The sequence below is a fragment of the Schistocerca gregaria genome, chromosome 2 (genome assembly GCF_023897955.1).
Source record: "Schistocerca gregaria isolate iqSchGreg1 chromosome 2, iqSchGreg1.2, whole genome shotgun sequence".
Taxonomy (NCBI): domain Eukaryota; kingdom Metazoa; phylum Arthropoda; class Insecta; order Orthoptera; family Acrididae; genus Schistocerca; species Schistocerca gregaria.
In genome coordinates, this window is record NC_064921.1 from 259,809,701 (window position 1) to 259,832,064 (window position 22,364).

The window sequence follows — 22,364 nt, forward strand, 5'->3', positions numbered from 1 at the left end:
GTGTGTCTGAAATAAGAAAATTGTTTCCAAGGAAAGTGATATCCAACAGAGGAGATGGTGACTAGCCACCCTGCTCTCCAGACATTACTCCATGTGTCTTTTTCTTGTGGAGCTTTCTTAAGAACAAAGTGTACATCTTTAAACCACATACCATGCTTCAATTAAAGGATACCATTGAGCAAGAGGTTTGTGCTATACCTTGTAATATGCTGGAGAGAGTGATGACAAATTTCACTCTTGATCGATGAGCTTGCCGAAAAAGAGAGTCAATACTGAAAGGCATTACCTTTCACAAATAATTAATTTCTGGCAAAATTAACGTATGAAATGTAAACTATTATTCATTGTATATCTTTTGAAGTAAAATATGTTGCTACAGCTTAAAATTTCGCTATGTTCTATAAATTCAAAAACCTTCAAACTATGCTGTCTGACACAGAATAAAGGAATGTTATTCAGCAATTTGCAGAAATAAGATAACAAGAGTATGATGCTGTGTGCTTCTACAAAACTGCAACACTGTTGTTTCCAAAGCTTGTGCAGAAATAAGCAATACATAATCAGTTTAAACCATTACATAAATAGGTATCAAGCCTGCACATTAAGCTAAGTATTTATTCTTGTTTTTACTGTACTTTACTATTACTTTTCAAAAAGCAAAATGGGTTAAACAAAAGGGAATGTGAACTCAACACACTGCAAATAATCAAGTGAAGTCTTTTAATTATTTTTGTCTATGAAGTAATAAACAATGGAGCGAAAAAAAATTAATTATATTTTCTCTTTTGATGGCATTGCACTTGGTATGAATCTGCATGATTGGTTTTAAAAAATTGAAAACCGCAATTTTTTTTTCCTGGCCATGTGAAGTTTCATGATGCCGTAATTCAAAGTTCTCTGGAACTCTGTACGTATTGATGGATACACAAATAAAATTTTATCAGTATTTGTTGGTAAATAAGGAAGAAGTAAGGTATTTTTTTATATTGAATACACCCACAAACAAAATCTGTTAAATTCCAGAAAATCTAACTGGTCTGAAGCAGAGCAAAATTTTTTTTGTTTTCTTAGTTACATACATTAAATGAACAAATACACTAAGTTTATATCAAAATCTGGGACAGTAGGACTCAAATCTTTATTTATTTATTTTTATTAATGTTTTTACATGATATGATTCTGAATTAAAAGCAAATGCTACAAAATACAGTGTGTTTTAACCACAATTTGGTAAAGGAGTTGTCAGTTTCCACCATATAATTCATAAGTAATGCAGCGGTCTTTCAAAAGTGACGTGTCATGTTTTGTGAATACATTATGTTTCCAGTAAAAGTTTGGGTTGTTTGGCGTATCTGAATTTTTGAGTTATCATTGCAGTCTGAGGTCTTCATTAACCCATGTGATTGTTGTATTGTCCTGTGAATCCATACCTGCCTTAAATGAGACATTCATAAAACCTTTCTTCCATGATGGAATCTTGGTAGCATTTTCCGCAATAAAGAACTAAAGTGATCTAATGGGAACTAATTTGAGAAAGCAGAATCATGAACAATTTGATGTGGTATGGATTCAATATCTTCATTTAATTATTAAACGTGATTGTTTCCATGTATAGATGTCAAATATTATTTTATTTCTTATTGATTGAGGCTGTATTTGTGCCTATGTGCATATTTGATGCAGTTGAGACTTCTGCCTGAAGATGCATGATATTTGAAGCTGCAATCACTATAAACAAGATTTTATTTAACAGCTGTAAGTGGAAACAACCATATTTAAGAATGGTAGTAAGATGACAAACAGTGCTGCAGATACAGTGTAAAATATAAGATTGTGGACAAGGAGTTAAACATAATAAAAATAATAGTAAGAAAAGTTATGCAAAATTAGAAAGCATAAAATCACCTATGAAACTATACTATTTTTTCTGTCAGTCCATTTCCCAGTCCAAAGTTAGAAGCCATTGACATTTATGTCTGTGGAACTAAAGTAAAGAAACCTAAATCTTAAAAAACAATAAATCTTTAAAAGTATGAGGCATAAAGCCCAATAAATTGGTGGCATTGCTACATTTGTTGAGCATTCTACGGCTCATATTCACAAATTCAGTTGAATTGTGAAGTTAATACCATGGTTTTTATAATTACAGAATGAAGAATACCTTGAAAAACTTCAAGAAGCTTGCTTGAAAGGAGAGCATGTATTGAAGCGGCTGGAGAATACAAAAATGGTATGTGTTATGAACAGTCAGTGCTTATAGTTACATTCATAATTGACAGATAATGTACCTTCTATAGACCATAGCTCATTGCATAGAAAAGATATTTTGAAGCAGATAAGCACATAAAAAGTTTATTGCTTGTTTTAGCTTTGCTGTCAAACATGCAAGCTCATTGCATAGAAAAGATATTTTGAAGCAGATAAGCACATAAAAAGTTTATTGCTTGTTTTAGCTTTGCTGTCAAACATGCAATCATCCAAGTGTCAGTTACACACACACACACACACACACACACACACACACACACACACACACACACACACACCTATCATTTTGCCTTTTCTTTGTTCCCCCTCCCCTCAAGGATGTAAGTGGTTACAGTACGAGGTTTATTTTCTCATGTGGACTGGTCATCTTCTGTCATGACGGCTCTGAGAACTTCGTGTTAATCTTTATTTTCCTTCCCTGAAAGAGTATGTTATGTGGTTCAGTGAATAATGTGCGAGCTAGGCCCTATGTCATCTGACCTAGGGGCTCAGCATGCATTTGCTGGGTACAGTCTAGGAGACCTGGGGTTCCTTAGCTAGTGACTGGTGAGCACCGCGCCAGTCCTCTGTTGCCATAAGCTCTAGGTATACTTCGGCGACCATTGTGCATTGCAGCAGTGGAACTTCATGTAACACAGGGAATGGGGATCTTGGCTTAACTACACAGATCTCATTGATGGTAAAACCCATTAAAAAAAAAAAAAAAAAAAAAAAAAAAAAAAAAAAAAAAAAAAAAAGACAACTGTGATCTTTAGGTGTGCTGCGTGCTGATGAGATGCACGTCAGTTGAGGAGGAACAGTTGCTAATTGGGAACCTGCCGCACCCAGGCAAGTGGGGCACTGTCTGGGTGGACTTCCCTCCCTAGCTGCTCTTGGAAACACAGTGAAGCCTGCATCTCATGTTTCTACCCCTAGCAGTACAGTGCACTTCTGAAAAGCATAAACTCCCAAAACCCTGAGGCCTCATGTGGCTAGTTCACCTAGGTCATTTGCGAAAATCGGGGACAATATTCAAAGTAACAGACCACATCCTGTGGTAGATAATGTCTTTGTTGTCTTGAAATGTGTGGATGTTTCTTTTGAAAAACTGGCACCATTCTATACCAATAAAGATTTCAAGTGTCTTGCAGAACAACTCAAATCTGTCAAGAGTTTGCACAGTGGTACTCTCCTTCTCGAGACTATCACAGCTCCTAATGTGCAGAAGCTGTTGAATACCAAATACCTGGAGAATCTCCCATCGACACAGAGCTGAACTCTGGGTTAAATATGATTAAAGGAGTTATAACATGCCGGGACATTATGGGTGTGGATAGAAAAGAACTGCAACATGAAAAGGGGGGGGGGGGGGGGAGGGGGTGTACAAGGGTGACTGAAGTGTTGATGGTGAGCTTCAAAAGTCAGCATCTTTTATCCCGACATTCAATCTGCCGAACTTACCTGAGTATAGTGTAGCAGGCTTTCTCCGCCTTAAGGTTAGACCTTACGTCCAAACTAGTTCACACTTTCAAGTGTGTCACATCATTGTAATTGTCTGGCTACATATGGATGATGAGTCTTGCAGCCCATGAACAAGATTTTCAATGCATCGCCCCACCTGTGTTGTGTTAATTGCTTCTAGCTCCATCCGGTTTGGAGCAGGGACTGTCCTGTCTTCGCTGAAGAAAAGAAGATTCAAGAAGTGAGTAACCCACAATGTCTCATCTGTAGTAAAGGAATTTGAGGCCACTCGTCACCCCAATTTTGTCCAGTCTTTTCCCTCAGCATTGAAGCTGCCTATCCAGAAGGTCAATGTTAGACTGTGATAGTTGAGTAGAGCACATTTACCTGCACCCATAAATGCAGCTGCCAGCTTGCATGACTGGTGCCTCAACTCAATCTTCCTGTCACAGAAACATTAAAAGTTGTCGAATATAATGTCAGCCTAGACAGAAACCCTCATGGCAGTCAATGGGAGAGATCCAGCAGTGTGTCTGCTACACCAGCCTTGTCACCATCCCCAAAATCCAAGCTGGGGTTGGATGCCAACTGGCGACAGTGATCCGCTCCAAGGCTATCAAACCATGTGGCCTTGGTCCTGTTCAGTGGATCAGACGATGACCATACAATTGCTGGTATAAACATTGATGCTTGCCTGACGGGACCGCCAAGACCTTCAAGGGACCACCCTCGCTCTGCTCCCCTCTGCTACAGTCTCCCCACCATGACGGAATGATAAAGGGAGTTCCATACTGCAGTGGAACTTGAATGATTTCCAGACCCATGTGGAGGGGACTACGTCTATTAACTCAGGGTTAGACCAATGTGTCTCTGCCTTCATGAGACACATTGTAATTTGTCTGATGTCCCTGAGCTACATGGCTACAACTCCACAAGAAGGACAACCCCAGTGGAGAACTAAGGAGAAGTGGCTGTTTTTGTCAACAACATCTACCACTCCTCACTTCTCTCCGTCACAACCAGTCTGCAAGCATCTGCTGTATTGGTGCATGTACGTCATTGGTTGACAATATGTTCCCTTTGCCTGCTCGCATGAGGTGATTGACAAAAATGTTCTCAGTGACCTCCTTATTCAAGTCCCCCACCCCCTTCATCCTTTCTGGCAATTTAATGCGCATAATGCACTGTGGGCCTCTGCAAACATATGCCCCAGGGCTAGAGCAATTGAGAGCATTTCCTTGTCCTCGCATGTCTCTCTGTTGAATATGGGCCAAAACTCACTTCAACACCGTATCAGGGTTGTTCACTGTCATCGATCTCTCAGTATACCCTCCAGCCCTTGTATGCACAGCTCAGTGGGAAGTGGTTGATGACTTGCAATCGAGTGACCACTTACAAATTTGTATTCTCCTGCCAGGCAGAGTGGTGCCTGAAAGACATCGAGCACAATGAGTGCCTTGTAGGTCAGACTGGTCGCTTTACGACCAACTTGCTGTGTTTGAACACTGTGATAGTGTCCAGAAATGAGTGAATCACATTATCCAAAAGACCCACCAGCCACTGAAGCATCTAGCCTTCAGGTCAGCTGAGAAACCTAGCTACCCCTTTGTGGAGTGACGAATGCCACATTGTGGTCAACTCCTGACAAGTGGCTCTATTTCAGTTGAAGTGCTGACGACTGATGAGAATATCTCAGCCTTTCGGACAGTGAGGGAAAATGTCGCCGAAGGGTCAATCTATACCAAGCAATCCAAGAAAAAAATAATTGGTAGCTTGACCATCTCAGCAAAATTTTATATTTGCTGGGTGAATTCCCCAGTGTTTATTAGTCTTAACAATATTTTTTTTTTAAATTATTGATTATTATTTTGAAATGGCGGCCATATTTGTTCCAGGCCGCATGCGTTTTTTCGTATTTGCAAGCATCTACATTTTTTACAATTTTCAGTAGTGGATGGTCCTAAGCATTTCAGATAAAATGCATTTAGTTCAACACACTCTGGGCTACAAATTGACATCATCATCAATTAGCAGAATATATTCATTAATATATCTTTAATAGTTCAAAGCTATCAGCCACAAATTAAAAAAATTCAATTTTAGAACAGTAGTTTTCCAAAGAAAGATTTTTCAGCTATAATATTTTTTCTTCTATTACACTGTATAGTATAATTACTTAGAGTATCAATGGTGAGCAGCTTACACTTAAGACAATACACTATTTTAAAAGTTGGATTTTTTTTATTTTTCCATTTTGTGGCCTGCAATATCTTTGTTGGGGGACCAGATAAAAATCTGAAAATTTCACAGTTAATAGAACCCTGTGATATCAAACTTCAGTATAAATTTCAACTTTGAGATTCAATTTGAAGTTATGAAAAAAAATTACAAACAAGAGTCAAAAATACGTTTTTTAACATCTGCTATATCTAGGCTTAAGAAATAAAATTTATCATTTATAGTATATAATTTAATCATATCTGTGATTACTTCCTTTTTTAAATAAGCCTACTAATTGCATTATATTGTTCTCTTGTTATTTGTTATTAGTACATTGCTCATTGATCCTTTGAGAAATTTGTTCACTCAGTTTGGGTGTTAGATTGTAATTTCGCCCAGTCACAGTTGTAAATTCCATGGGAGACAGCTTCCTTAGTACATTTTTAAGTGGCATCAAAACTTAATCATTCTCATTTTTTTTAAAGATGTGCTTTGTCCTGAAGGGTGATAAAATACAACATGTACATGTTGGTTTTGACAATCAATATTATCAACTTCGCCAATACACCACTGTTCGTCATAAACACGAGCCACTTTGTCTTTATTTTGAAGAACCAGTTGTACAAGTTTCCACACTGATGAAGTTCACTATCAGGTGAAGGTGATGTGATCTTACACTTCAGTAAGTTTTGTGAATGGGGTACAAAACAATGACAAGCTGGAGTACCCTTAATCTTCTAACAAGTGTTGTACCTTTCCTTCAAGACACGGCCATAGACTTCTTCCTCACATTGTACAAAAACATAGATAATTCCTTTGATATGTTTTTTTACAGAATTCAAACATCTTTTTAGGTGTTATGGTATGATTGTGATCAGTCCGCTACAGACTTGCTTTTGTGACAGCTCACTTTGTTGTACCCCCGACACCATCAAAAACAATTTTTCCATGGCAGGAAGTGAAAAAGTAGCATTCTACATCAAACCCAAAATCTTCTTTATGAAAGATGTTAATTTTTGTTTTGTTTTTATATTGACTTGCTGCTACATCCAAAAAGTAAATCTGTTTTTGTATGAAAGTGTGGTGTTGTTTAATGTAGTTTTTTAATTTTAGTTGAAAAATGTGCACTGCTGTAGTGTTGTGTTCAAGGTAGTCACTTATGACACAAAAGCTGTCCCTCATTAGTTTATCTTCATCTTTATAATGGAATACAAATGGATGAACTGTGATCTGATTGTTTACCCAGTGGTGCCCTTGTACTTCATCTTGAACAACAAAGGACTAATTTTCTTAAAAGTCAGCAAGAACTAAGCATCCATCAGCTGTCAAGGTTTGCTTTTTGTCTTTCAAAAATTTACTTTGAGCTTTTGGAATAAAATGATGCATTTTCAGATTTTTGAGGCTAGCCACCAACACTTCAAAAAAACTCTTATCGTGATTTTATGACTGTCACCATTTCAGTTCTGTCTTGTCTCACCCATTGTCTGTATTTTATATTGTCAGGCAGGAAATAGTCGTCTTCAGATTCTTGAAACGTGTGAGGTAAGGCTTGTTTGCCTGGACAATCTTCACATTTTCCCTTGCTCATACAATTGTAACTGTCAATATTGCATACCATAACTTCCAAAAGGCCTTTATAGTCAACTCTTAGCCCCATCTATCATCAACTTTACATTGTGATGATACAAACAAACACAAGCATTACGGGTGCCAGATGCCCCTGCAACAGTACACTATCTTGGTCTTAACTCGCAAAACTTTGATCTTCCAATTTTAATGCCAAGACCTTCTTTTTTAAAATCATTTTCTTGCACAGAAAAACAGTCTTTTTTGCCAGGCATCAAACAACTGTTATTATCATCATCATAATACTTAATAACTTTATAAACCGAGCGAAGTGGCGCAGTGGTTAGCACATTGGACTTGCATTCGGGAGGATGACGGTTCAATCCCGACTCCAGCCATCCTGATTTAGATTTTCTGTGATTTTCCAGAATCGTTTCAGGCAAATGCCGGAATGGTTTCTTTTAAAGGGCACGGCCGATTTCCTTCCCAATCCTTCCCTAACCCGAGCTTGCGCTTCGTCTCTAATGACCTTGTTGTCGACGGGACGTTAAACGCTAACCACCACCACCTACTTTATTGATTGTGTTTTCATCTACCAAATTAGATACACTTTTCTTTTGTAATGCTGATAAAATTCCCTGTTCTTTTACTAATTGCCTTGTTAACTTAACAAGACGTTCTGACCCATTAAATTCATCACTAACTTTTGCTTGACTCCAAAAATTTGGCAGTAAACTGATAATCTTAATTTTATCATCTTTGTTTGAAGTACTGCATTTAGTATTTAGTTTTTCTATCAAACCATCATATTCAATTGGTGAAGTTCAGAACTTCCATCTGATTTAGTATAAGTTGTATTTTGAAATGAAACTTCCAAATTCTTTTTGACTGTAGCTGCCACTTTCTCAATTTTTGTATTCAAGGCACTTGATCTTTTATCTTGACGTAGTTTTCTAATTTTACTAGCAGGTGATATACCGAGGATTTCACAAGCTGTATCTACTTTTTTAATGGTTGCTGATAAGTCACAAAATTCTGTACCTGAGGTTTCACTATCTTTTCTCTTGTGAATTACAAATATCTTAGAATAACATATTGGACAGAACGATTTTCCTGCAATGAGACTGAAAAAAGGGCTTTAATTTTTAGAGTAATGATCAAATGTTATTTCTCATAGATCTTTTGTTATAGGTTTCTTATGTTTCTCAAAAGGGTCCATGCAAGACTGACCAAAAAAGGTGATGGAATTTTTTCAAGTATTTCATTTCATGGTACTTGCATGTTGATTTGACCTCTGGGCCGACTCATAGATAAAACAACACTTTTTCTTCTTCACTGTAATCTTTGATTAAAATGATGTCTTTAGGATACACTCCATACACACTTTTGTGACATGCTTCATTAATAACAACACAAACAGAATACTGAGACATCATTTTTCAATTGCACACTTCAAGAACGTCTAGTTAAATAAGTGTGAGTAGACAATGGTTGGTGTAAGGGGAAGACAACAATCAGACTTGTATGGGATTACAGATGCAATTGTTAGCCTGCTGAACAAATTACCACAGCATTGTTTTGACAAATAATCATTAGCTAGTGTAATGTGGTGTGTTATATTATGCAATTGGTATACTGTATTTGATTGGCCTACCAGATATTGCAGATGTTAAAAAACATATGTTTTACTCTTGTTTGTAATCTTTTTTCCATAACTTCCAGTTGAATCTCAAAGTTGAAATTTATGCTGAAGTTTGATATCATAAAGGTCTATTAACTGTGAAATTTTCATATTTATATCTGGTCCCCCAAGATATTATAGGCCACAAAATGGAGAAATTAAAAAAAAAATTAAAAAATAGTGTATTTTTTAAGGGTTAGCTGCTTACCATTGATGCTCCATAAAAAGTAAGTATACTATACAGTGTAATAGCAGAAAAATATTATAGCTGAGAAATTAATCTTTCTTTAAAAAACTACTGTTCAAAAATTGATTTTTTTAAATTTGTGGCTGGTAACTGAACTATTAAAATATATTAAAGAATACATTCAGCTAACTGATAATGATGTTAATTATTTTGCCACAGTTACCTTGGCTGCTAATCAGTATCCAGCTTTCCAGCATCACAGAGTTGCTGCCGAGATGGGCAGTTGGAATTTCCTGTCCATTGATGAAGAGTACAGCTGGTCCATTTTAATGTTGGAGTGCGTCAAGTTACTTTTCTGACGTGTGACAATTTTATTTCCTCTTTTCAAACCAAGAAAGATTGCACATGCCCAAGTAGTTACCATTATGTGCCCTCACTACCTGTAAGGGGAAGACCATGGAAGCAGATGGTCAACTGCCGCCTTGTCAGGAGATCTTAGAATTCAGGCACTCCATAGTCACTTTAAATGTAGGTTCTAATAGTATCATTCCACCTGTGAGAACCTGGCCCACCTAGAGACAGCTATACAGTAGGCTTTCTTGTGCTGCCACTGCCTTCTGGGTATATTTTTTGACATTGAGAAGGCCTGCAATACTACAGTATTTGGACATATTTTATCCTCTGGCAGCTTCATGAATGTGATTTTCGTGGAGGTGTTGCCATTTTTATTCGGTTCTTTCTCTCGCTGTGCTCTTTTAGATATCGATTCGGTGATGTCCTCTCTGATTGCTTTGAGGAGGAGAACAATGTCCCTCAAGGTAGTGTCTTAGTGTGACTGTCTTTGCCAAAGCAATTAATAGCCTTACAGTAGTTTGTTAAATGTCCTGTCCAATGTTCCTTGGTTATGGATGATTTTTCTGTCTTTTATTCCTCTTGAAGCCTTGCAATTACAACACATCAGTTGCAACTAAATCTTTGACAGTTGAATAGAGGGGGGTTTCAAGTTTTCAACCAAGAGGTGTGTGTGTGTGCATTCTTTTTAACTGTTCCTGTTCTCAACAGGCTTCCCAGAGTTAAAGGTGTAGGACACTGTTCTCAATTTTAAAGACACGGTGAGTTTTCTGGGCCTTGCATTTCACGTGAAACTTACATGGGTGCCACAACTTAATGACCTGAAAAGATGGTCACTTAAAGCACTGAGATTTTAAAATGTCTTAGCCACAGTTCATGGGGTATGTGCAATCTTGGCTTGATTATGGATGCATGTCTTATTTAAAGATGTTGGTTATGGTCTACTATGAAGGAATTCTGTTAGTCACTGGCGTGTTCTGAACAAGTCCCATACCGAGCCTCTGCGGTGATGTCACTGAGCCACTGTTTCACGTCAGGCAACAGCTGCACTTTGTGCACCAGCATATAAAATTCTGTCCACGCCATATGTGCATGCCTACCTTTCCATTTCTTGGCCTTCTTTGGAAAGGCTTTTTCATAATCTGCAACAAGCGATGAGACCCTTTGGGATTTTCACAAAGGATTGCCTCTTAGAGATGGGTGTGGCTTGGTTTTAATGTCTATTTTATCTGATGATGAGCCTGGTGAAGTTTTCAAAATTTTGTGATAGGTCTGGTCCGTGCCCTGAGCTTTTAGGCTAGTGATATTACTGTGTTGCAGATTGGCTGGCTCACACCCTTTCCTTTCACCAATCATCCAGTCTCAAGTGTTTGTTGCCTTTTTTTAATGCTTCCACTGTATTTTCTCTTTTTTGCCTTGTTTTAGATTTGACAATGTTATTTTCGTTGCTTTGTGTGCAGGTGCGTGTGTATTTGAGATTTTTCGCAGTCGCATCATTATGTTTAATTACGGATGCCAAAGATCTTGCTGTCATGTGCCCTCAAATCTTCATCAACATCATCGTCATCATCATCATCATCATCATCATCAAGGCCTTCATTTCTAGTGTTAGATGTCCTTTCGTTTAATTCTCACAGCGGGTCTACCATTCTCACTCCTGATGCTTCTGCATTCTACATTAAGCATTTATTCTAATTTTTTATGTTAATTTATCCACTTGTAGTCCAACTAGCCAGTCATATAACATTGCCAGTTCAATTCTTGCCTTATAATATCCTGAATTTAGAATGATGATGAACAAAGGAAACAGTGAGCCCACAAGTTTTTGTGATGATATTCAGTTTTTAATATGTTGTGGGAAACTTAGTCAGTGTCATGCTGAAGTATTTCATTTTAGGATTTTTTGTGGTCGTCGTGTCATAGTTGATGGTGATTTTGCATTTGAACTTAGTAAAAGTCATGGTAAAATTCAACATAACTACAATTTGTACTTGTTACATGTTATTCACTAAGCTGTTTATAGTCCTGCGTTGTGTCATCAGTGAGCCTGCACTTGCAGTTAATTTTTAGCAGTGGACTGATGTGCTCTGAAACTATAATTCTCTAATGAATAATAAGTTATTTTTGTTTTTGTGTAACATACCTGGTTACAATTTTTTTCTTCAGTCTTCAGAAATTGCTGGATAGGTATGGATAAGAGTTCCAAGTTTGGTTTGAAATAAAGTTATTGTGATAAATATAATCAAAGCTCTTTATTTTAAAAAACATACTAAAACATAAATTACTTAATCAACATCATTTCCAGGTGGTAACCAGGTTTACAAACCATGGCTGTATTGCACACTTAGTGACTAGAAATACTTTTCTCCACACACGAATTTTCGATGTAACTCTAGGCATATCATCTTTTATGTAACAGCATGTGTGTATGTCCTATAGAAGTTTGAAAGTGAAGTTTATTAAATGATAAAATTACTATTAGAAACTGAAACAGAGGAATTACTGAGAAGAATAAGATTTAAATGCGCTATTATCTTTTGGAAGAATTTGTTACGGTACATAAAAAAAGTATATGAGAAGATGTATTATAATACTTTGCTCTTTAAAAACTTAATGGGAGTATAAAATGACTAGTGATTCACTAACGTTTTATGAGAATGAATCACAAACAATAAATATGTTGAGGAAAGATGGAATGATAATGGAATTACTGCATTATACATAGCCATTAAAATAAAAATGTGACTATATGGCAGATACCAAAATTACTAAAGTGTGCTTCATGAAGAAACTAATTTCAGAGGAAAATTAGCTCTTATTGTATCTAATTTTTAGCTCTGAAAAACATAAAGCTGTTTCAATGATCGATTCTTGTTTGATATTGTCCTGTTTTTCACTGGAAATGTTAGCATTGTAAATTATAGTGGAACATGGAATTGTACTTTTCTGAGAACTGTGGCCAAAATTATAGTTCTTAGTGTAGCATGTTGACATTTGACATACCATGTTATGGCACATTTTCTGTACCTTGTTCAATATTAACCACTGTACTTACTGTTTTTGGAATGTTATTTACTGAAAGAACAAACAGTACAGATTTTTGTCCATGTAAAAATGCCTTTCTTGCTGTTCATGGTTTTGGGATGCATTGTCATTGCCTTTTACAATGGCTGTCATGTATATTAAGACCAAAACTTGAAATATCTCATGAGGCCTTGGAATGAAACTACAGATTTATGTCTTAAACTGTATGAGAAGTCTGTCGATGATTGACAAAAAATATTTCTTTTGGAGAAACGTTGATACCTCTTTATGATGATGGTATGATGTACAAGATTGTAGGTGGATGCTTGTTGTTTATTGTTTAGTTCTTCTTGGGATTACTTGTGGTTGTTTTTAACTTGCTCTGTTTCTTTTTTTCCTGCTCCTGAAATTTGAGAGCGATGTATTGGTCAACAAGAGGTCCATGAAAATCCTCCGGAAAACTGGGAGTGACTGGAAGGATGTATTTGTATAGGCGCTCATTTAGAACATACAACTGAGTTGTGGACGAGCAGCGCACGTTGAACCACCAATCACATGTCAGTGCTACTTGACTAAAAATTGTTCCATTAGGACAGAGAAATGATGCTTGTCCACCGTTGAGATCACAGTAGTGCCAAACCTGGAAGAAGAAAATTATAAAGATTGTAATTTTACACCACCAGTGGAGGGAATGTTGGTGGACAGGCATTAATTTTGATGCAGAAAGAAATTTCATTTCTAAGTAACTGATTATGAAAGTATTTTCATTGATTACCAGGTAATGAGGAATTGGTGAATATTAACAACGAACATCTTTGTTTTTTGGGAACCTACTAGGTAGTTTAATACAAGAGTAAATATTACTGATATTAGTGGAGATACCGTAAATGCAGATCCACAGTTGATGTCAAAAGAACATTAGTCTCAATCCATCACAGTCCTCAGAAGGGGGATCTTCAGACTTGTTACCAGCATTAAGAAACTAGTAATGGCATTAAATGACAATTGATAGCTTGTATGGTTAATTAAACACTCCACAAGAAAGTGAAATAAAAGGGAAAAATAATCATAACATCAGTCTTTATTTGCACTGTAAAATATGTACAAATATGGAGAAGAAAATGCTTTCTTGGTTTTTGTTTGATATACCTCCCCCACCCCTTCCTTCTCAAAATATCTGGCTGATTAGAAAGTTGCAATGGATTGAACCAAGCATCACAACAGATTAAAATCACAACATGCATGAGTAAGGCTCTGTCAAAAGAGGTATTAAAGCAGGGGCCATACACAGTGGTTTGGGTTGAGTCTTTTATGCTCACTAGACAGGGTCATCCAACCTGATAAGAGGAAAGTAAGTTATGAAAGTAGAATTTCTAAGTGAAAATCTATAAAACTTCCTCCGGATTAAAACTGACAGTTTGTATAAAACACGCAAGCCTTGAGTTAACTCTTTTCTGACGGGGTGAAGATATTTTCCCCTGAGGATGAATGTTGTTCTTAAACAGGGTACAAGTCCTGCTTCTTTGTTACATTGATGATGTTGCAATGACTTTTCCTCATTCGCCTTCTGTGCCTGTTATAATGTTACCATTGTTACATCCTTTGTGTTTCAAATACATACCATCACCTTTGTTCACTTAATAATCTCATAATTTTTTGAGTAGTCACTATTTCAAAATTGTCCCTTAAAGAGTGTTAATCTTACAAAGCAATGGAATAAACAAGTAGCAGTCTTTTTGTTGTGTCTGTCTGTGATTCAACCTCTCTGCTATATGGTGAATAGCAACCTTTCCTTTTCATAGTTTTGTTATAAATCTTAAAAAATATTTATGATAAATACAATTTTTCATTGTGTGTGTGTGCCAAATTGGAAATGCACCAACACTTTCCGTACTCAATGAATTTTGTTGTGCAAAACATTTGTTCAGCAGGACCTTTTTTGGCACATCGAAAATCATTATGTCACATATGGTACCTCATTCAAGATGCCGTTTTCAGTACTTTTGATGTGAAACATGAATCAACCAAAGTCTTGCAGAAAATGAATGATAAAGAGACAAAAATTAGTAGTAGCTTCTTTAATAATGCCTAATAGACAAAAATACCTACCTGGCAAGATGTTTCAGGATCACCAAAGAATCCCTTGTAACGCTGTGTTTTACAGCTGAAGCTTGTTTGTGGAATTGTTGAGTAGGTGGGGTAGTCAACACCAGCTCGACCTGGTGTACTTCCATCTGAGTAAGGATCAGGAAAGATTTGAGTGCTTGTGACACCACCATAGTAGTTCTGTGGCTTGAAACCATGAGGCAACTTAGCAGCGTACCTGCAAGAAATAGAATTTATTAATTATTTAGTAATAATTTATTAATACCACAATGAAAGTTTATAATAGTAGCTAATGCTTCACCTTTAGCAGGAGGAGGAGAGAAAAATCTTATTTCTTTGATATTGAAAGAATCATGCCACAACAAATTGTATCCAGAATGAATGTTCATGCAGCAGAGTGTTCACTAATTTGGAAACTGTGTGCTGGACCAGTTTTTGAACACAGTACCTTGCCTTGCACAGGCAAATGCTCTACCAGCTGAGGTATCTAGGCACAATTCAAGACATTCCCTATCATCTTTAATACCTTCAGTACCTGTCTCCTACACTCCCAACTTCATAGAAGTTTGGCAATGTAATGAATAGAGCCAACCAAGTTTCACAAGATTTGTTTGTGGAATGCATGTAGATTCCTACAGATAGTTTTTTGTTTATCTTGAGACATAACACGCGAGCATAATTACACATTGCATAATTCTGCAATAGTCTGATGTCAGCAATATCATCCAATAGTTATGTGCATCTGTCAGTCAAATCTTTTTGAAAAATGGCTGATTGCATGAACAATGACACTTGACAGATTCAAGAGCAAGGTATAATTTTTTTATTTTTATTTATTTATTTAATATTATTATTATTATTATTGCGTAATACCAAGCTAAATTATAATGTTATGATCAGTTTCTAAATCAGTAACAGAACTTGAGTTTGTGTGAGAGAGAGAGATTAACGCATTTCAAAGTCCATCTAGCTCCTCCCAAAATAAACTTCTGTCATTCATCAAAGCTTCAAACTATTTATTGGGCCTTTTAATTTCACACTCACACCCAAACAAAAATCATCTTGTCCATTGCCCAACCCCACCATCCAGGTGCCACTCTGACGAAATATACGTAATCTAGGAAGGTGGTGACTCTGAGAATACAAAGGTAGCATTTGACATACCAATTGACATAATTGTAACTTTAAGGATAACTCTTACATGATACTGTATAAGAAGCAAACTTGCTACTATTTTATAGCAGAAAGTAAATGTCCTCTGTAGCAATTACAATTTTAATAATGGGTCATAATCATTCTGTAGTAGCTTTTTTACTTTCATACCTGTCAGGTGAATGGTTGCCAATCCCTTCATTAGTAGTGTAGTCCCCACTAGTACTGCCATTGTCAGCATCATCATCATCATCATAAGCAGGAAGATCATTTTCTTCTTCCACATGCTCTGGTAAAGTTGAAGGTGTAGCTGAAGGTGGACCAGGGGTGAATGCAAAGGGTCGTGGTGAAACTGCAACCAACAACTGCTGTGGAACTGTAGCTGTACTAGGGTTCTCTGTTGGTGCAGGAGTTGATGCAGGTATAGCAGGTGGTGGATGGCCATTGTGATACACTGTGACAGCTGGTGTTTTATGATAGTTCTGCTGTTGAAGATGAGGACGAATAGCTGCTGAAACACCTGCTTCAGAGCCTGCAGGCAATGCATTTGATTGCTGTAGGATTGCGAGGATCTGCGCCAGAGCCTGTTGATGAGAAAAGTGTTTAATTACTTTTGATTATCGCGATATTGTTTTAAATCTTTTACTTTGTTGCTACTGTTGGAGTCACGACTGACAGAAATCGAATTTGTGTTCATTATGCACACCTGATGTCGCACATTATCCGACAGCCAGTGGGAGTTCATCAGTGTTCTGAGTGCTCTGTTGTAAAAGTGGTAGCCAGAGCAAACATTAAAAATGATTGGCGTGAGTTATTTTAATGAATTTTTATTCCTTTTCTTGTGGTATGCCATGGCTAATCGTGGGTAATGGTGGTGATCAAGTGAGGAATATAACTTGCAGGATACACACATTTGTCAAGTGTAAAACCCCTCTATGCACTCGACTGCAACTATCACTTGGAATTGGTGATGCTGTATGCCCCCCCCCCCCCCCCCCCCCCCCCCCACCCCCGTGCCTTGACCTGCGTGGACTGCCGTTGTTTGCTTTGCAAATCAGATTTCACTGCATCAGTAATATATTGAATTGAGTAATGACCTTGATTACACGTGTAGGAAATGCAGTATGAGTGAGTGTGTGTGTGTGTGTGTGTGTGTGTGTGTGTGTGTACATTGTGATTCATCATAAATGTTATGGGATAAAGCTGTTAAATTTCTTAGTTGACAGTGTGCTCAAGGTAACCATTTATTGGATATTAATTTCATTCTTCCAGATAAACAAAACATTCTGTTGACATTCTCTTACAGGACACCAAATTTGCTTTTGGTCAGGGGCCTATCTGACATGACTTATTAAGTATAACATGTACTCTCTTTAAAACAAAAATTTCCATTTGTCTTGCAGCACCTTTTTTTTTTCGAAAGGGTCCCAGGTATTTTAATTGTTTGAGATAGTTCCAGTTAAGTTATTCACTCATTCCGACTGTCAATAAAACTTTATCTCTAAATCTCCTCCAACAGCCTAACATTGTATTTAAGATAGATTTAATCTCCTTTTATGGACTGGATGAGAGTTGACAATCCTGTCTTAAACTTCTAAAAGTATAAGTTTTCTTGTTCATTGGTTTTATCATTTCAGGCTTGTATAAATTTTCTCCGTATATATCCTGAGTACTTGTGGTAGTCAGTTTACATAATATCATGACCTGCAGTGAAATTTGTAAATGATGGTCTGTATATGTTGGAACACCCTATAAATAAACAGTTTTATAATTAACCATCTTCATCACAAACTGTCTCATAAGTAGTGTGTGAAAACAAAATTGTAATTGTCCAGTCTGCATGAGAATGTAATGAGGTTCTTTTATGTCATAGTTCATTACATTTTATAATCACTGGCTGTTAATGTCTTCTGTTGTATAATCTCTCCTCTTCTTATTTATTAGTGCACTTGGACTTCCCATTTCATGGAATACTGGCTACCGTCATTTTATTTGTGCATTTTGTGTTCCTATTTTCTCTTATTCTAGTGTTAATTATGTATTATTCCCTATAGTCAACATGTTGTTCCTTTCCTATCTAATTTGCAAGCAGTGAAGAACACCTTTGCAGGCCCATATTAGTATAATGTTGTTCTTGTTCATTAACTATTCTTTCTGCTCTTGTCGTTTGATTACTTCCAAATGTACTGTCCATTTTTCCTTTGATCTTACACTTTCAATGCAAACGAGTCTAATGTTCTTTGTGTGTCATTCAAAGATGAATGCTTTACTATTGAAGCAAGCCAAATTTTCGTTATTTAATGAATTATTTTTAGGAGTTTGGTCAATAAACTTATTCCTTTTATTTAAGGCATTTTGTAATGCACTAACTTTTTATCCTGAAGTGAGTGTAGAGGAAGGGGATGGTAAAATTTGCTCGTAGTTGATACTATATGCACAATTAATCAAAACTAAAAGCTTCTAATGGCTTACACCGTTTGGAAATCCATTTACATATATTTTTAGTCACTGTAAATAATTTAATGTGCAAATTCAAGATACCGAGTCCTAAAAAGGCATATGGATAGAGCAGGGAAATCTCCCAGCTGTTAGCTAGGTCTTCTTCCAGAGCTGCAGAATGCGCTCTCTCCTTGCAGGTTTTTTTATTTTTTTTTATTTTTTTTATGTGTTTGAATCTTAAGGAAGCCTCTGTTCATATATGTAACTATATTAAGACCATTATTTAGTCATGTTTTCAACATAAAATTATTGTCTTTGGTTAATACCTATTCTAAAACACGTTTGACATACTTCAGCTATGATGCTCTTTGTTCTTGCAGTTAAAAAAACTTAAGGAATCAAAAACCAGATTCAGATAGCAATACAATATTTTTAAATTTGTCAAGAATTTCCCAGATTTTGCTGTGGAACATATTTTGACGAGCTGGTGAGTTATATAACAAGATAATAAAATAATAGAACTTGTGTTGACGAGAAGCAGTGTTAAAATCCTCATCTACATGTCTTCGCTTCAGTTTTCTGCAATTTTTTAAAAAGAAATAGGCCCAATGCCGCGATGATCTCTTTAAATAATTGTTCAATATTTACTCTGTCTTCATTTGCCCTCCATTTTCCTCATAGTAGTAAGAAAATGCAACCTAATATTTATGATTGAGGAGATTAGCTGTACATTAGATAACTTCAGCTGATACCTAATGAAAATATAGTGCTGTCCACTTACCTGTATGCCTGCATTGGGCGTGGCTTGCGGGCTGTTGCGTGCCTGGTGGAGGATGGCAAGTATGCGAACTAGTGCATTGAGGCGTGCATCTCCACTGGATTGTGGGTATGGTGCATTGTACACTGGTGTGGGTGCTGGTATGGGTGCCAGAGGAGGAGGCGGCAATGAAGGCTGTGGTCGAGCTGTGGGGGATGGCTTGTAGAGGCTGTTCCCGGTAAACTGCGTCACTGGTCTGGAAAAAAGGAAACTGTTGTCATTTGATGTACTGTGTCAGTATGAGTATTTCATGTTTATGCTTAAGTAAATCATATTTAGGAAATGGGGATAGAGTATGAGTATTTCATGTTTATGCTTAAGTAAATCATATTTAGGAAATGGGGAGAGGGGTTCATTCTTTAACCAGAATGTCAGCATCCTGGCTGATTCTTCAACTATCAGACTGTCAGTTGCAAAATGCATTTGAAACTTTTGCCTTAAAACTAGGAGTTGTTTAAAAGAATGTTGCCCTTATTTCTCCATTAATCTTAGTGTAATATTTGGTGCTTCACATTATTGCTGCAGCACCACTAAGATAATGGGTTCAAAATAAATACTGCTATTGCTGTGTTATTCAGTTCCACAGAAGTAATAGCATATCATGACGTTACTTTTAATTAATTCAGTCTAATAGTTTCTAAATCTGTTGCAGTACCCAAGGTTGTCATCCCTCCACACCTATCAAGCGCTCAATAAATGTGTGCAACCTGTAAAATACTTTAGTTTTTGTCTTGTAGCCTTGTTGCATTGACCATATGTAAGAGTTGTGCTGTGATACATCTCATCATGTTATTGTGTTGTTGAGTGAGCATCTTGTTTCTGTGAGGGTGGCATGGACTGCCTTGTGCATCTCTCAAATTCAGAAACAAACATTATGATCATCCCTTATGGGCAGTATATATATCAGTGCTGGATTGGATCAACGGGGATTAAAAACATATGCAGCTGAAGTTTGATTTGTAAACATGATTCTGGGCACAGTTTTATTTTATAAATTAGTTTGATCCTGTAAAGATTTTAAAATTGTAACAGAGCAGTAACTGAAAACCACCTTAGAATACTTCGTTATTACTTTATTCATTTCCTTATTATTTTTGTGAATGAAGAGAGGGTAGATTATGTCAGGTGCTACTTTTCAGATTTATTGTGTAAATTAAATGAAGCTCATAGACTTCTGGTGACAGGAAAGGGCCACCTGACTGCAAAATACGGATGCACCCGGAGAAAAATGTAGATGTATATCAATTATATTTTTGAGACCGACGTCCAGTGGGCAGCACACAATTAAACAAAACCTTTTTGTCTATTGCATGACAAAAAAAGATTTTAATGTGTCATTATTTCGATTAGTCTTTCTGAAGAGATTTCTTTCTGCTGGTATTGTATCATGGCTGAAGTGTGTCATTTGTGACTAAAGTGGGTGCAGCTGAAGTGGACCATTGTTTTGTAAACCTGGTCCTGGAGACAGTTCCATATCATACATTCTTTGAGATCACTAAACTGTAACTTAACAACCTCCCTGTGCCACCTGTGTAAAATCAATTTTTTTTTAAATAAAGATGTGCAAGTTTCTATGCACTTTTGTCAATATGATTCATTTTGTAAAACTACTACCCTCCTGTGACTTGGAGGAGTAAAGTTTTTAAACTCTTTTAATGAGTGAAAACTACTACTGCAATATAAATGAATGAGACACTCTACCTCCACATTATGGCACAAAATGGAAGTCTTTTGTGATGTCCTTCCCTTTGCTAGGATGCCTCTAAATTTCTACGGGTATGGCATTATACATTATTTTCAGTGGTTCTTCTTTTCATTTTATCCCATTTCACAAGTCTGGTGTGCTGCTGGTGAACTTGTTTTCATTGTTTTCCAAACATTACAGCATGTTGTACATTATTGAAGTAACAGGATTGTTTCGATAATCTCCTTTACATTGTAGTGTAGAAGTGGATCATTCATGAACTAAAAGATCCAGAGGAATGGTTCACTGAAGTTAATAGAAAACACCGAGGAACAGCTTGTAAGGAAGAGCTGTACACCATTCATTTTGCTCGTGGTTGGCTTGTTCCCAGGAACGGTTGTTCACCATTCACTTTGCCTGGTCTCATTCCTATCTGGGTCTTATTCACTTAGTCTCATTTCTCTCTGTTTGCTCTGTTTCTAATCGCAACCTCAGACTCGATTGGTTGGCTTAGTTCTTTTTTGTGTAATTACTCATTTTAGTTCAGCATTTTTATGATCACAAAACATATATTAAAAAAATTAATAAAACAAAAATAAATAATAATAATAATAATAAGGCAAACTCTCCCCCCCCCCCCCCCCCACACACACACACACACACACACACACACACACACTTTTAATGCAGAATGAGTAGACATTGGTGTGTTTTATCTGCTTGATTTAGTGACTAATTTTTAAGATAACTCGTATTCGTTATCCCAATTGTAGTGTAAGAAAGTTTACATGAAATTTGCAAATTTTCATATTTGTTCCAAAAGTAACAGACATGATACTTATGGAGGCTCTTATTTTTCAAGTCTGCTCTACCGCACCCCCTACTCTCTTTTCTTGGCACAAAAAAAGTGTTGCACATGATTTAAGCTCAGTACAAAAAGGGGAAGTGGTGCCTCTCCATTTGAAAATCTGTAGAATGGCGTAAAATGATATTTACTTTTCATCCCAAAACATACTGTTCAGAAGTAGCTTGTTAACAAAAGAGTTTTTTACTTTCTGTTTAATTATTAATATCACATTGCCTCATTAAATTTGATAAGACAACATGTAAACTCATTATTTACCAAGAGTTTGAGGCATTACATTTTAAATTGTACTTATTCTCCCATAATCTTCCATGAAGTCTCTCTTTGCTCTGGAATCATACGGGAATCCTGAGACACAGCCAGAAGTATATACAGCTTACATGAAGTGTATATAGCTTCTGGTCCTTGTTTTTTGTAAATTATTTATTACAGTGTTCAATGAGGTTGATAGCTGTCTCACGTGGGTAATATAAAGCTTTTAGTTTGGCAGCTGGGTTTAGAATGTTGCTGACTTCTTCATTTTCGTACCTAATAGAATCTCTTTTAAGGAACTTGTCACACAAA

At 36.6% G+C, this 22,364-nt stretch overlaps 2 protein-coding genes across 6 annotated transcripts in view; one reads left to right on the top strand and one right to left on the bottom strand.

Moving 5' to 3' along the window:
* LOC126336827 (RING finger protein 17) overlaps nucleotides 1-22,364 on the top strand; it is a 467,240-nt gene that overhangs the window by 59,686 nt on the left and 385,190 nt on the right. For all 5 annotated transcript variants that reach the window (XM_050000889.1, XM_050000891.1, XM_050000890.1 and 2 more), the window contains one exon: nucleotides 2,150-2,230. In XM_050000889.1, the coding sequence (XP_049856846.1) occupies nucleotides 2,150-2,230 (81 nt within the window). The remainder of the gene's footprint in view (nucleotides 1-2,149; nucleotides 2,231-22,364) is intronic.
* LOC126336833 (translation initiation factor IF-2-like) overlaps nucleotides 11,951-22,364 on the bottom strand; it is a 70,694-nt gene continuing 60,280 nt past the window's right edge. Inside the window, exons 3-6 of the mRNA XM_050000907.1 lie at nucleotides 19,216-19,447; nucleotides 16,167-16,579; nucleotides 14,847-15,060; nucleotides 11,951-13,377 (exon numbers count right to left, since the gene is read on the bottom strand). Of these exons, the coding sequence (XP_049856864.1) occupies nucleotides 13,078-13,377; nucleotides 14,847-15,060; nucleotides 16,167-16,579; nucleotides 19,216-19,447 (1,159 nt within the window). The 3' untranslated portion in view covers nucleotides 11,951-13,077. The remainder of the gene's footprint in view (nucleotides 13,378-14,846; nucleotides 15,061-16,166; nucleotides 16,580-19,215; nucleotides 19,448-22,364) is intronic.